This window comes from Rattus norvegicus, chromosome 10, assembly GCF_036323735.1.
Source record: "Rattus norvegicus strain BN/NHsdMcwi chromosome 10, GRCr8, whole genome shotgun sequence".
In the NCBI taxonomy this organism is placed as follows: Eukaryota; Metazoa; Chordata; class Mammalia; order Rodentia; family Muridae; genus Rattus; species Rattus norvegicus.
Window position 1 is genome coordinate 69,485,828 of NC_086028.1, and position 16,640 is coordinate 69,502,467.

Sequence of the window (16,640 nt, forward strand, 5' to 3'; positions counted from 1 at the left end):
GCAAAGCCCTGGGTTCGGTCCCCAGCTCTGAAAAAAAAAAAGTTGTCCACATATTAAGAGAGATTTTTTTCACACATGGAAAGAGGTGAGCCCGGTGGGGTCACTAAGCATCTGCCTGGAAATCTCACAATGTCACAAGAGTAGAGACTTAATGAGTCCTCCTGTTTCTTTCTGAGTCAGTAATAATTTATTTCAACAAGGTAGGAAACAGTGCCATTTACGAGATTTCAGAACATATTTCCTTAGATATTGTCATACAGGACATGCATCAGGTTGAGCCCATGTTAGGAACCTTCAGGTATACTTGGAATGCAATTAACTATCACTCTACTGTACCCATGCCTCTATAGTAGACCATGAAGCTGACTTTATTGGATAAATTCCATGAATCAACACAAATCTTTGGGTGACACAAAGAAAGAGCTTGTTGGCACCAACCTAAATTCCTTTCAGTATTATGAGTGAGGGAGCCTAAATAGCATGTTGCTAATGCCCAGTCATATACAATGCTATGGAGTAATAGCACCGATCTGCATTGCACACCATCATCCAGTGGACATATGCACACCCTGACTAATTAATTGGTGTCACTCTTTACTGATATGGGACACAAAGAAACAGGACTCCAAGGACTTGCCCAGGATTCCACAGTGACTCAGAAGCAAGCCCAAGCTTGAATCAATGTCCCGATCCTCACCAATCTGTGCCCCTCTGTGTGCCAGGTATGCTTAAAAGTTCCTTCTTGTTCCTTCACGAGTCTCCTTGGGCTCCTGGACTCCCTTACTTGTTGTTCTAAGAGATTGCTGGGGGCAACATGTGTCAGCCATGGCTATGCTGCCAGAAAAGCTACTGCAAGAGTCAGAGCCATAAACAAGGCACCCCTGGTGTGCTGCCAGGAAGACACTCCCTCGATCTCCAGTGCTTCTGAAATATTCTCTTTAAGAGCATTCATTCGTGTATCATACAGTTCACAACATTCAAGTCTTCAGTGTGGAGGAAAGTGATGCACCCCAGTAAATGCAGCACCCAGGAGCTGGACATAGAATCAGGAGTTCAAAACCATCCTTGGTATAAGGTAAGTTTGAGACCCTAAGCTATATAAGACACTGTTCTCCCTTTCTAAGCTGGGAAGGATGGGGAGCTGGGCAAACAGTTCAGTCGATAAAGCTTGTAACCTGAACCCACTGGAGAGAAAAGCTGGGTATGGTGGTACACACTTGCAATTCCTGGGGAGACGGGAACAGCCACATCCCTAGGGCTCACTGTCTATCCAGTCTCGTCTACTTGGTAGGTTCTGGCTAGTGAGAGACTGTCTCAAGAAAAAGCTAGGACAGCACCTGAAGAATGACTCCCAAGGCTGCCTCCAGATACATGTGTACAGGTGTATGCATGCACACACACAAGCACAAATGTGTATCTAAGTAATAACAATAATATAATTTAAAATCAACCGTTCTGAGAAATAAGAACTCTCAATTTTGGTCTAACGTACACTTTTGATCACTACCTATGTGTTAATAAATGATGTTGAACAGTATCTGTCTGCAGTTACAACTGAAATCCAAGGTCTGTGTGCTATTTCCCTAAAGAGACAAGGCTACTATCAACTACCTCAATGTGGGCTTCCAGTCCAAGGGACCCGATAGTTCCCAAGTTATATTATGTGATCAATATTCTTACTATCATTACAAATCAGACAGGCCAAAGCTTGGCAAGAAGGTAAATCAGCAACTTAACCACTAGATTTTGGTTTTCGGTAGTGCCTGAATCCAACCCTGGGCCTAAGGGCACACTCTACCACTGAGCCATGTCACCAGCCCCATCACTAAGTCCTGCATTTGCTAAGGGCAGGGGACATGTTTTATTAATCCTTATATCCCAGCAGTTAGCACAGTGCCATCAATACTTGTATTCAATAAACCTCTGATAAAATAAATGTTACCGTGTAAGATGTCCGAGTCGTCTTCAACAAAATCAATGTCTCTTAAGTCCCATTCTGCATAATTGTCAAACTCCTGTTAAAGGAGAATACCCAAACCTATCAATTTTGAGTAATGCCTTTACAGTAGCCATGCTTCAGATGTAAAGAGAAAATATTTGCTAAGTACTAAATTGGATAAAAGGCAAAAACACTGGTCTAAGGGAAAGTTATAGGAAAAAGCACTGGGATACAACAGTACTAGGAGCGAAGCCAGGCCTATTGTTTAAAAATGCTTAATAGTCTGTTCATTCCAAAGACAATCTCTGATTAGGCCTTCAGTCTCTGCATGGATTCATTTTCCTTTTACCACCTTTTGAGGGATGTGTTTAGTCCTAATATGATTTATACTCTACAATAAGATCAGAGCAGACTATTCAAAGACAGTTCAGGGAAGTGGAGGACTATGGGTAGCCATCTGGGTACGGCAGGCTGGACTCTGGCTTAACACCCCTAACCCCAAGAGCAAGCAGATGACTTCAGATACAAGTCAGACTTGTGACTACCTCCAAGTTTATTTTCCTTAATTCCATGGCTGAGTAAGAAACATAGTTTTAATGGACACATGTATATAAAACCACTACCCAGCCCTCAGCCTGGGAAATTAACTTTATTTTTGGGAAACAGCTATATCTATGTGTTTTGTCTATATACTATCTATGTTACTTTTTTTCTTTTTGAGATAGGCTTTCCCAGTATAACCCAGGTCTATCTAAAACTTAAACTGTCCATGTGCTACTTTCGAACAATTAACACCAAAGCCTGGTTTTGACAGGAACTTTACAATCGAAACAGCTTAAAGTGTAAAGTATAACCTGGCCCTTGGCTCATCAACCTCGATACAGCAAACCTTTGAAAGCCCCTCACTGTGGAATGACAACTACAGACACTTCCCAACTTCATAGGTGTGAGCATCACCTCTGTACCCCCAAGAGGTCAGTTCTCCCTCAGAACGTCACCACTAAGCGTGGCGTAAGAGTGCTCACAGTGGGAAAAGGAACAAGCAAATGCCATTCCACAGGCCTGAAAATCCTAATCTTCCTTTAGTAAGAGATAACAACCTCATAAGATTTTCCTTATTGAATGCTAAAAACAAGTGACAGTTACCTCAATGAAATCTGCCCGAGCTGGCATATATCCTGCCATGTCCCGAGACAGCAACGAATCAAAGGCAGGCCGGGGAGGGTCATCTGCAGCTGCAACAAACAATGGGTTTTTCTTAATTAATAAAGCATTAACATGAAAATGTCATATAAATGTCTTCATATTTCGGATTTAAAAACAAACAAGCAAAAAACCCAGAGTTTCTCAGGGTACGATGGCACATGTCTGCAATTCAAGCATCCAAGAGGTAAAAGCAGGAGGATCAGGAGGTCAAGGTAACCTTCAGCTACACAGTTGAGTTCAAGGCCAAAGTCTACGACGGCAGGGTATCACTATGAAGCTGAGGGTGGCCTCAAACTCATAATTCTCTTGCCTCAGTCTGCTGAGTACTAGCTTACAGGTGTGGGGTACCACATCTGAAACAGATTTCTTTGAGCAAAAGGATCCACGAGAATAAATGTAAAAGTTTTATAAAGAGTGAAATGGTAACTATGAAAAAAAGCAGCTTCTTTTTGCTGTTTTTTGTTTTTTGCTTTTCTTTTTGGGATATGCAGCCCTGGAACTCACTTGAAGGACAGGCCGGCCTCAAGTTCAGATTCACCACTTGTGTTGTTTTCCTTTGTGCTGAGACAGTATTTCAAACTCATTATAATCCTACACTACTCCCAGACTCACAATCCCCATGCTGCAGCTTCCCAGCTGGCAATCACGGGGTTACAGGCATGTGTTACCTGCTGACCTATCCCGGTCTGAGGTCCTGACTGAGGTAACAAGGTCTGAAGGAATTCTCTAACAACCACGTCTGATTTGCATGCATTTGTGTGGGCAGGCACATGCAATGGCAGCAGAGGAGGGCCCAGTGTGTGGGCAGGCACATGCAATGGCAGCAGAGGAGGGCCCAGTGACTGAGTTCAGATCATCAGGCTTAGTGCCTTTGCCTGCTGAGCCATCCTGCAGCCTGGTCTTCTGACGTTTGCTTTCCCAAAATGAATGAAAAGTGAAAGAAAACGAAAGCACAGATCCTTTCCTTCAGGGTTGTTGTAGAACCAGAGCATCCTGTCAGCTTCTTTCCTTTGATCCTCAGTACCAATACCAATTTACAAAGCTCATCCACTGAGAAGTCAAACATCCCGGATGGATGTGGAAGTCAATCAAACTGTGTCCCAGTGCCAGCCTATAATTCTACACATTTGAAAAACTCTGTTTCAGCACAAAATAAAACACCACCACCAGCACGTGGAAGGCAGAAGCAGGCCGATCTCTGAATTTGAGGCCAACCTGTCCAAACAAACAAACAACCAGTTTTACAGCCTTGTACAAACTGTTCAACCTTTAAAATATCTTAGTTTCCTAGTTTTGTGCAACACAAAGCATCCGTTATATTTATTTCACTGGGTTGCTGTTAGGAACAAGAATGGCCTCATGGACTTGAGGACAATGCTAATGTCCAAGCACTACACCAACAGGAGGTATTGCAGCCTCCTTTGTAGTTTCACAGCTACAAAGCTGGAAGAAAGGGAGGCCATCAGGAGAGTATTCATGTGTCCCACTTGTGCTCTGGGCCATTCATGGATGACAGTAGTTTGTTAACTCATCAGGTTTTGGTTTCCCTACATTAAAAGACATACTGATCCCCACAGGCATCTAAGATTTAAAAAGGTCACTGTCACTGCCCTAACCAAGTGAATAAAAAGAACACAGTACTCCTTGGACTTAACACAGAGACAATACTGGATCCTGGTAAGCAAGCCCTGCATCTGACTATCAATGATCCAAATGAATAATAAGGCTTCTAAACAAATAACAGCACAGACAGACTGGCCCCTTTTGGATGTGAACCTCACAGAAGCAAGCATTAATGTTAATATAATATTATATATATATATATATATATGTATATATATATAATGTTAATATATCCCAAGAGATGCAGAGTAGGAGGGCTACCACTCTGACCTCTGGGATGTGCTTCCTCCTTGCCATAGCATAGCCTTGACTCAACAGCCATCATACCAAACTGCTTTGCCCTTTCAGAAGTCATCAGATCTCTTTCTATTGGCTACCACGGATGGGCTGACTACCTCTTACCCAAATAGACAGGCACTTACAGTGAAATGGAATGGCTGTGTCGGCAGTTTTGGCTGCCTCAGCTTGCTTCAGGTTTAGCAGGGTGGATGCAAACAGAGGGTTATTGATAAAATGTTTCATGTAGTGCTTCTCACACTCTTCCTTGGTTTTGGTGCACATCTGATTAGCAACATCCTGCCTAGAGAAATGTATAAAGAGACGAGCTGTCTTACTTATATAGACCACGGAAAGCTTGGTTTATTCATGCCATATTTGCAGTCAAATTAATACAATATCAGTAATCTGATACCTCCACATAGATGTCAGCAAACCAATGAGACAGATATACCACTGATGTTCCAAATTCTGCTACTTGGAGATAGAGAAACAATAAAGGAACTTTTCCTTTCCACTGGAAAGAAAAAGACTATAAATAATTATAAATTTCTGGGCTGGGTATGTGTAACTCAGTAGGTTGAGTGCTTCAGTGGCTCATAACTGCCTAGAACTCCCTTTTCTGGCCTTCTTGGCATGTTAACACCAGTGACAAACATTCATATAGACAAACGCACATGTACATAAATTTAATAAATATGTAAATAAATAATAAGCCTTCGAAAGTCTTATAAGATCATCAATACCAACAGAAAGCATCTTGGAACATGCAAGATGACACAAACCTAAATCCTAGCACTTGGAGGGCAGAGTTATGTGGATCTCTGTGAATTTGAGGCCAGCCTGGTTTACACAGCATTCCAGGCCAATTAGGGATACACTGAGACCCTGTCTAAAAAAGTACATAAATCTAATTTTATCTTTGATGTATTAGGTTATACAAAACAAATGTCACAGGCATATATTTCTTCACTAGAATTTCTAAGAATGTGCATGGCTACAAACACTCAGACAGAATTTGAGATCGCTTGGTATTAGCCTTTTAATATATTCTTATTTCAATTTCACAGGATTAAAAAAATGAGACCCGGGGGTTGGGGATTTAGCTCAGTGGTAGAGCGCTTGCCTAGCATGCGCAAGGCCCTGGGTTCGGTCCCCAGCTCTGGAAAAAAAAAAAAAAAATGAGACCCAAAGAGAAAAATAAACTTGCTAAAGACAAATCCAAAATATACCAAGGGAGAGCCTCTACTCCTCCCTACCCAAGGTGAGGCAGAGGTGGATGTCTTAGTCCCCCTCAAGCTCACTCATACACAATCCTTCCTAGGGCATGAACATGATGCTGTGCACTCCCGTCAACTGTAGATAGTTGGATTCCCTTACTAGGCAAATAGGCTAGATGAGGGCGAGAACCTAAATTCCTGTGCTCTTACCACCCAGCATAGTGCCTTATCCACACTGGATGTAGAAGCAACTAGATTCTTCAGTGTGGTGATGGGGACTGAACCCAACACCTCACATATGCCAAGCAAAAGTGCTAACTAACACTGAGCTACCTCCCCAATCAAGTCTTAGCACAGACTTTTCCCTAGTCTGTGCTAAGAGGGAAAGGAGATGAGGGGGATTGGCCCACTTTAGAGAAGAATTAAACCTCAGGCAAAGTTGACTAGTAAGCTGCTCACCAGTGATCAGTTTTTACCATCTTTGATATTCTCCACAACATAGTTTTATGATGCATACTGCTAAATGAATGAATGGAAACAAAATGTGAGCTGAACTGTGGTCCTCCTCTTGACCCAGGAGGGTGGCACACTTAATGACACTAGGAAGGAAGATGAGTGCTAGTAATCGGGGAAGATCCAGTAGAGGGCCCCTCACCAAGAAGTCACATGCAATAAGAAGAATTTAACTCCCCAAGCTTCACATACTTCATGAGCAAACATGCTTAATAACATCCCTGCTGTCTACTGCACAAACAAAATTATCAGCAGGCAAGTCCCTAAAATGTAAAATCTGGGAGCTGTGGAGATGGTCGGGGGTGAAATGCTCTCTGTATAGGCATAAAGACCTGAGTTCACATTCCAGCACACACATGTGCTAGGCATGTGCCCTGCACTTTTAACTCCAGTGCTTCGTAGGCAGATATAGGTAGATCCTAGGGAACTGTTAGTCAGCCCAAAGAGGCTGAAACCACAAACTCCAGATTAGGTGAGAGACCTTTTCTCAAAAACAGAAACCATACAACCAAACAAAAGCCAAACCTGGAGGGCAAACAAGAGGAAGGCATTTGGTATCAATCTCTAGCTGACACACACACAAGCAAGCAAACTCCCACCCTAAGCCCCAACATGTACATATAGATTTAAAAGTGTACATGTAGTGTACATATAGATTTAAAAGTGGTGCTGCAATAGTAATATCGAAGGGCAATAGTAATAAGTCCTGTTGAATACCACCAAGTTCAAGTAAGGCAGTTAGAAAGCTAAAGACAGCATGTAGTTAAGAAAGCTGTGAAGCTTCAACCTCAGGCCAGCTATGACTATCCACCTCAAGTTTGATTCACTGAAATGAATCTGGAACCTACTGCCCAGACAGAAATCTATCTATAAAACTAGAAGGGAGCAATAATTAGTAACCTACATTTCTCTATAACTCAGGAAAAACAATCCTGGTGTTAATGTAACCAAAGTAACCTTGGAGACTGCTCAGTCGTGAAACTACTGAGCACTGTGCATTCCGGGATGTTTCAGGCCAGGAGACGTGTACACGGATGGGAACTTGTCTCCACATCCTTGGTCATTGGGGAAGCAGCACAGCTTTTCAATTTCTAAGCTCTCTCTTTTAATGTTTCAACAGCAGCTTCTCTTGAGCTATGAGAATAGGAATACTCAGTACTGAATTCTTACCAATTTCCAAAGCCACAGTCCATAACAGCTTCTAAAAGTGCCATTTCTTCCTGAGCTGTCCAGCTGGGATCAAGAACAGGGAAGTCTGAGGTCTAATGAGAAACATAGATTTGGTTAGGTACAGGAATAGGAATGACATGCAGGAGTTCCAACTAGAGAGCACGTGGTTTCAAAGGACGGCACCATGTGTGGTGGTGCACATCTGTAATCCCTGTGAGAAGCAGGCAGGATCACTGACTTCAGGTTCTGTGAGATACCCTTTCTCAAAGACAAAGGTGAAAAGTCTTTCAGGAAGACACCTGATCTCAAGTTCTGGCCTCACATATATGTATACCACCATGCACATGTGTAAACATTCAGCATGTCCCTCCATACAAGGACTGTCATCATCAGATAACATTACTTCCCCTAAGATGTATTACTATTTTTCTACCTCTCCCATCCCTATGACATTCTCCAGTAAAACATTGCTCTGCTTAGATTTTTTTCTGAATAGAATAAGTGTTTCTGGATGTGTTACAGAGTAATTATGCACCCATAATATTCATTGGTTCATCAGTCATTAGTACATACTGCCCTTCTAGAGAACCAGACTTTGGTTCTAGAATCTATGTCAGGTAGCTAAGAACCATCTGTAATTCCAGCTCCAGGAGATCTAACACCTTTAGCCTCCACAGGCACCTGATTCACATGTGTACACATGCACACACACTTACTAATTTAGAAAGAAATCAATTTAAAAAGTCAGGCATGGTGGTACACACCTTCAATTCTAGCACTTGGGAGGCAGAGGCAGGTGGATCTCTGTAAAGTCTAGCCCAGACTGGTCTACAGAGGAATTTCGAGGACTATACAGCCAAGGCTACAAAGAGAGATCCCATCTCAAAGAAGAAACAAAAACAAAAATAGAAAGAGAGGAAAAAGAACCACATAGAACAAAAGGTATGCAAAAGGCAAGCAAGAGGAAGACTGAAATTTGTGGACTTTGGGAGTGATGGCACACAGCTGTAATCCCAGCACTAAGAAAGCAAAGGCAGGATGTTTGCCCTAAGTCAGAGGACAGTTTAGTCTACACAGCAAGATCCTGGCCAGTCAGAGCTTTATAGTAAGGGAAACCTTTCTCAAACAAGGAAACAGGATATCAAGTGGGTATGGCAGCAAATGCCTGTGATCCCAGCAATTAGAAGGCTGAGCATGGGGATAGAACATAACCTAAGCCAATGCAGCAAATATAGGACAGCCAAGGATACAGAGAGATTCCACCTGGAAAATAAGTCAATAATAAAGTTTTTAACTCAAGAAGAGACCAGAGGCTGAGAAATGACTCAGACTTTAAGAACTCTAGTGCTATTGCAGAGGTCCTGAGGTTGGTTCCCATCATACACATTGGGCAGCTCTCAAGTACTGTAATCCCAACTCTAGGGGGATCTGACATCTCTAGCCTCTGTGGGCACATATATATAATTAAAAATAAAAATTAGGGCTGGAGAGATGGCTCAGTGCTTAAGAGCACTGATTGCTCTTCCAGAGGTCCGGAGTTCAAATCCCAGCAACCACGTGGTGGCTCACAATCTCCTCCTGTAATGAGATCTGATGCCCTCTTCTGGTGTGTCTGAAGACAGATATAGTGTACTTATATATAACAAATACATCTTAAAAGGGGGCTCAGGGGGCTGGAGAAATGGCTCAGTGGTTAAGAGCACTGACTGCTCTTCCAGAGGTCCTGAGTTCAATTCTCAGCAACCACATGGTGGCTCACAACCATCTGTAATGGGATCTGATGCCTTCTTCTGTCATGCACGCATACATGCAAATAGAGCACTCATATAAATAAATAAGTAAAAATAAATTAATTCTTAAAAAAAAAAGGGGGGGGGGCTCAGGGTAAGCACTGGCTGTTCTTCCAGGGAACCCAGGTTTGGTTTCTAGCATGTGCATGGCAGTTCACAACCACTGCAATTCCAGTTCCAGAAAATCTAACGCCTTCTGTGCAATAATTGCTCTGGTATATACATAATTCACAGACATACATACAGGCAAAATACCCATACATATAACATAAAAATAAATAAATCTTTGGGAAAAAAAAGCTGGTGACAGAAAAATGGAAATTACTCTATGAAATAGCTGTTTTCAACGTTCCTTCTGATAAACTCAGACTCCTCACTTAACATGGGCCAATGACTTAAGGCTTAGTAGCTTCTATTCCTATATTAAGCTGCCAAGTAAACAAGCTATGTATGGTGATGGTGAAGACTATGTGGAGAGGCTTCGTGAAGGGCAGTGGCCTGGAGACAACGCAGAACAACCAGATCCTGGGTTGATCAGCAGTTAGGAAGAGTAAAATGAAGCCCTCATCAGGTGCCAGAGGACTGTGAAAAGGAAATTGGGACTCAGAAGCCGAGGATGCAGAGCTGAGGACCAACTGCTCTGGGCCTCATCTGAGTGTCTGAGCCATAGCAATTGCCGGAGGTAAAAAAAAAGCAGTTTCTAGTTTAAGCTACAAAGTTTTCAGGTAACAACTATAAAATAAGGAACCAAGCAAAACTAAGCATTATTCACTTTCGTGTATGTCTGAAAATTTCCATGATACAAGGAAACAAGAAAATCATATGAGCCTTTTCGATTCCATAGGCATTTACAACTTGTCATAGCTTCTGTTGGTGATGATAAAATCTGTCCTATTAGTAAGATCACAATACTAACGAGCAACACATTTTGATCTAAGTCTATCAAGTGAGCTTATTGTGAGATCTGAGAGAGATTTCAGAGCCCATGAGTATATTAAACTCCTACCAGTGACATTCAACCTGACAAGTGCCATGCTGATATGTAAGTATGAAAAGTCACACATTAGTCAAAAGGCCTGCCATTTTAGGACACTGATCACCCCTACCAACTTACATTCTAACACCAACTTTTTGAATAACACTGAACTTAAGAAAAGGGGGAGGAGGAGGATGGTGAAGGCATCTTCTTTGGCTTCTTCCTTCTCTTCCTCCTCCTCCTTCATCTTCACCTCCCTCTTCCTCTTCCTCCTCCTCCTCTTGCTCCTTCTTCTTCAGGTTCAATGTTATTCAGACCCTTGACCCAAACTTGGGTCTGAATCTCTAACAACAGGACCTAGAAATCTACAGTTCCACGAAGCTCCCGAGTAATGGAGGTTACGAATTACTGTCATAAAGGGTGTGGTGGAGGAGCTGCTTCTCTGCTCAACGTCCTAAGATTATAAGACAAAAATAGCTACAGAATTCAGAAATCTATTAATGCACCACCCACCACAACATGAGTAACTTCCAAAAATGCAGCACTGTGAGATGAGAAAAGTATTGAAACCATTTAAAGACATCAGATGCTTCATGCTGCCAAGAATCAAGACTTTAGAGACTTAAGAGAGTAGAAAGCCAAAAGCTGGTCATCACTTCTACAGAAGGAAAGATCTGTTGGAATAGCTAAGATTGGCTAATGAAAGTTAGGGAGTACCAGAAGACCCCAGAAGCTCCCCTAAGTTCAGATCGCTGAAAGGCATTTGTATGGGTGGAGAACATGTGAGAAAGGATGATATAATAAGAACTAAGTAGACTTGGCTAAAGTGAAACAGTGGGTTTTTTTTGTTGTTTTTTTTTGTTTTTTGTTTTGTTTTGTTTTTAGCATTGTGAGGAAGATGTGATGCCCAGAATAGCTGAGGAGAGCTCACAGTCAGCTTTCCTCCAGTGGCCGACCACGACTACAAACTACCCAAGCTATATAATTATCTCATAAGGGGTTATTTTACCATTTTTCAAATAGATAAATTTGGAGATGTAGCTCAGTAGTAACGTGATCCAAACCCTGCACCATAAAAATAAATAACAAAACCTGAGTTTAGACAGTCTTCTGTGGATTTGATAAAGTTATCAATTTTCTGAAGATCTAGTAACTTTGGTGAAATGAACTCAAATCTGAAGCTGCTTTGATTGACTTTCCAACCCTGCATTCAGCATGCAACTGGCGAAAGTGAAAACATTTGGTTATTGTTCCAATTAGGAATGCAAGATTTAAGAGTAAATCCTTGGAGGTAGAGGTAGGAAGATCCAGGATTCAAAGCTGTCTTTGGCTACATAACAAATTTGAGGCCAGCTACATGAGACCCTATTATCAAAAAATCTTAAAAATTAAAGAGACTGCAGGCTGGAGGAATGACTTAGTGATTAGGAGCACCTGCTGCTCTTCCACAGGACCTGAGTTTGGTTCCCAGAACCCATATCAAGTGCCTCGCAACTGTAACTCGAGCTTCAATGATTAGATGTCTCTGGCCTCAGCTGGCATCTGAACTCACATGCACATACCCACATGTAGCACACAACACCAGTTCATAACTAAAAATAATAAAAGTCAACATTTTTTACAAGTGTAAGGGAAGGCAGATAGTTGCTTTTGTTTGACCAATTCATAGTCCAAAGCGTGACTCCCAGGAGTAAAGGCACAGCTACGACAAATAGCCAAATTCATGTTGATTTTCTTTCCGAATAATTTTGTTTTACTTTGCTTTTAAAACAGGGTCTTCTGTAGCTCTGGCTAGCCTCCAATTTCCCATGTACAAAATGAGAAAGACATTTGACTACTTATTACTCTGGCTTAATTTCCTAAGTACTCCCAGGTCCTTCCTGTGAACCATGTCTGGTTTAATGTGGCAGTGAGGATGGAACCCAGGACTCTGGCTTGGAGTTCAATATGTAAACCAGGTTGGCCTCAAACTCACAGAGATCCACCGACCTTGGCCTGTAAGTGCTGGGATTAAAAGCATACACTACCACGCCCAGCTTCTTTTAATCTTTTATAAAACACACATAAATGTGCTATGAATTACATAGTAGGCAGAATTCTACATGTATTCTGCATTTTTCCCAAAATTCTTTAACCAAGCACTAGGTACTGCAGGTAAAATCATTTAAAATTAAACCCTCTGCAGATGGAATTCCAACTGCTACCAAGTAGCAGAGTAGTGAGACAGTCTGGCTTCCCTAGGTGAGCCCAATGAACCATACAAAGTCCTCAAAATATTAGAGGAGCCGGAGAGAGGGCTCAGCGGTTAAGAGCACTACACTGGCTATCTTCCAGAGGATGTAGGTTTGAGTCCCAGAATCCATAAATGTGAACTGATTCCCAGTTCACAACTGTCCAGAGAATTTGACATCCTCTTCTGACCTCCAGGAGCACCAGGCACCATGGGGTGCAGACATACATTCAGCCAAAACACATAAAATAAAATATTAAAAATTGTAAAACTTGGGCTGGAGAGATGGCTCAGCGGTTAAGAGCACCAACTGCTCTTCCAGAGGTCCTGAATTCAATTCCCAGCAACCACATGGTGGCTCACAACCACCTGTAATGAGATCTGATCCCCTCTTCTGGTGTATCTGAAGACAGCTACGGTGCACTTATAATATAATAAATGAATAAATCTTAAAAAAAATTGTAAAACTTCTTATAAGTATTAAAGGAGGGCAGAAGAATGAGAGTAAGCAGGATAAAGCAGTAGGTCAAAGGTTCAAGCACTTCATCAGCAGGCCTCAAGGACTCCCAGGATCTCTCAGTGACTCTGGAGATGGCAAAAGGAGGCCAGGAGCTAGGGCAGCCTCTAAACACCAAGAACAAACTCTGGCCAACAACCAGCTAACCTGTAAGGAAACAGAGGCACCAATCCTTTAATCTCAATAAATTCTGCCAATGACCTGAATGAACCAGGAATAATTCTTCCCCCCAGGTGTCAAGATAAAAGCCCAGGTTGGCCAAACACTTCAATTTCAGCCTCTTAAGACCTGCCACAAACCAGTAAGCCCACTGCTCTGCTGACCTGCTGAATTGTGCAAGAATAAATCTGTCTTGTCTTAATCCACTTAATTTTTCATAATTTATAACAGTAACTAATGTAGAAAACTAATAAGTGCTGAATGATTAATCTACAAAATTACTACTGAGAGGAAAACCAGGGTCTGTGTCGAGAACTTGTTTTAGTTGCTTTAAGTGCTCTGAAAACACAGAACTTCCCCTGAAGTGCCAGAGGTCAAATCCAAAGCCTGGTGTACACTAAGGAAGGGCTCTGCCACTGAGCTAGATTCCCTAGGATCCAGATAGAACTATTTTTTTTTCCTTTTTTAAACAATTATTTATGTGTATGAGTGCTCTATCTGCATTTATACCTTTGTGCCAGAAGAGGGCATCAGATCCCATTACAGATGGTTGTGAGCCATCATGTGGCTGATGGGAATTGAACTCAGGACCTCTAGAAAAGCAACCAGTGCTCTTAACTGCTGAGTCATCTCTCCAGCCCACAGATATAACTATTTTAACATGGTATATAGACCTGTCAAGCACACCTGATTATTCATGTTGACCTGTCAAGCAGAACTGATTGTTCATGTTGGCTTATCAAACTGGCCAGGGCTGTAAGAGTGGCAGCACTCTTTCTTTACAGTGGCAATGCCATTACTCAAATCAGAGTCAAGTCTTTTCTGGCCTATTAACCAGTTTGCCTCTTCAAATTCTTTTTATTTTATCTTCTTTGATTTTTTTTAAAAGATTTATTTTATTTTTAATGATGGTCCGTGTGTGTGTGTGTGTGTGTGTGTGTGTGTGTGTGTGTGTGTGTGCGCGCACACACACGCACGCACATATGAGTGAGGTGTCTATGGAGTCCAGAAGTGGGTATCCAGTGAAGGGTGAAGGGGGTATCAGGTTTCCCTAGAGCTGCAGTTATAGGGAGTTGTGTTGTCCAGAATCAGAGCTGGGAACTGAATTCCAGTCCTCAAGAACAGCTGGCACTCAAAACTGACAGGCCATCTTTCCAGCCCTAGTATTTGTTGGTTGGTTGTTCAGACAGGGTATGGTAGTTTGAATAAAAAAAAAAAAAGAGTCCCTTATGTCTCAAGACATCTGAATACTCGATCCCTATTTGGTTGCTGTTTGGGAAGGAATAGAAGGCATGGCCCTTATTGGAAGAGATTTGTCACTGGAGGTGGGCATAAGGTTTCAGAAGTTTCCTGTCTTCCCCATCTCTCTGCTTCCTGTTTGTGGATCAGGATATGAGCTCTCAGCTGCTACTTCTGTGCCAGGCCTGCTTGCCCATAGCTATGCTCCCCAGCGGGATGGACGGACCTATACCTCTGAAACTATAACCCTAAATAAACCCTTGCTTGTACAAGTTGCCATGGCCATGGAGTTTCACCACAGCAACAGAAAAGTTACTTCCCAAATGGAGATGAGATACTCAGTGTCTGGGGCCATTCTCACATAAGTCACCACACAGGGTCTCACACCACATCTCTTAAACTAGGACTCATGGCAACCCTCCTAAAAGCTGGAATTACAGGCAGAAGCCACATCACCCAGCTAGGTCAAGCTATTATTTGTTTTTTATTTATTTGCTTACTTATTATAATAGGCTTGCTTATTTATTTATTATAGTGAGTTTTTTTTTTTTAAACTTCATATACATTGGTATTTTGCCTGCATGTCTGTATGAGGGTATAGATTCTCTGGAACTGGAGTTACAGACAGATGTGAGCCACCGTGTGGGTGCTGGGAATTGATCCCAGGTCCTCTGAAGAACAACTAGTGCTCTTAACCACGGAGCCATCTCTCCAGCCATTTTTATATTTAAGTATTTTAATAGGTTACAAAGAACTAAAACGGCTACTAAATAATTACCATATTCAGAAAAGGGAAAAGGACAGAGATACATGGAGAAAGAAACTTAGTTCTCAGTCTAAATACTTGAAAAAGGAATGAAAATTTCCATCAATGTCATCATTACCATTATTTCGTAAGTATGATCACTCTGATGTTTCTTGTACTCAAATCCTCTAGTGAAACACTGTGGAAAAAAAAAAGTTAAATTACTAAAAGCTACTTTAAAAAAGTATTTTCTTGGGGCTGGGGATGAGGCTCAGTGGGTAGAGCACTTGCTAAGCACACACAGCACCAGAGTCAACCTCAGCACTTGGGAGGTAGAGCTAGAAGAATTAAGAGTTCAACGTCATCCTCACTCAGCTACACAGCCAGTTCTAGGGGTGCTAGGCTACAAGAGACAATGTCTTCAAAAATCAAAATAAGGGGGCTCAGCAGTTAACAGCACTTGACTGCTTTCATAGGCCCTGAGTTCAATTCCAGCAACTACATGGTGGCTCACAACCATCTGTAATGGGATCTGATGCTACACTGAATTAATACACGTAAAATAAATAAAAAATCTTAAAAATAAAAATAAAAGCCAGGCGTGATAGCACATGCCTTTAATCCCAGCACTTGGGGAGGCAGAGGCAAGATCTATGCAAGTTTGAGGCCAGAGAGGTCTACATACACAGTGAGTTCCAGAACAGCTAGGGCTGTGTAGAAACCCTGTCTTAAAACACTAAAAGTAGCTCTTTCTCTTCTGGTCCCAGATGCTGCGGGGCCGTGCAGACATGGCCAAGTCCAAGAACCACTCCACACACACGCACGCACGCACGCACGGTCACTCGCACAGAGTGTCCCACAAATAGCATGGAAATGGCATCAAGAATCCCTGGTCACAAAGATACAAATTTCTTAAGGGGGTTGATCCCAAGTTTCTGGGGAACATGAGCTTTGCCAAGAAGCACAACAAGAAAGGCCTGAAGAAGATGCAGGCCAACAATGCCAAGGCAGTGAAAGTGTGTGCAGAGGCCATCAAT

The 16,640-nt window shown here is 42.1% G+C and overlaps 1 protein-coding gene across 9 annotated transcripts in view; it reads right to left on the reverse strand.

The window, feature by feature from the left end:
- Tada2a (transcriptional adaptor 2A) overlaps positions 1 to 16,640 on the reverse strand; it is a 47,647-nt gene that overhangs the window by 21,862 nt on the left and 9,145 nt on the right. For 5 of the 9 annotated variants that reach the window (XM_039086364.2, XM_006247042.4, NM_001012141.1 and 2 more), the window contains 5 exons: positions 15,743 to 15,802; positions 7,948 to 8,039; positions 5,191 to 5,348; positions 3,086 to 3,174; positions 1,943 to 2,015 (listed from right to left, as the gene is read on the reverse strand). In XM_039086364.2, the coding sequence (XP_038942292.1) occupies positions 1,943 to 2,015; positions 3,086 to 3,174; positions 5,191 to 5,348; positions 7,948 to 8,039; positions 15,743 to 15,802 (472 nt within the window). Of the gene's footprint in view, positions 1 to 1,942; positions 2,016 to 3,085; positions 3,175 to 5,190; positions 5,349 to 7,947; positions 8,040 to 15,742; positions 15,803 to 16,640 lie in introns of those variants that run through there. The other 4 variants (XM_006247041.4, XM_063269382.1, XM_039086363.1 and 1 more) reach the window with 2 other exon arrangements.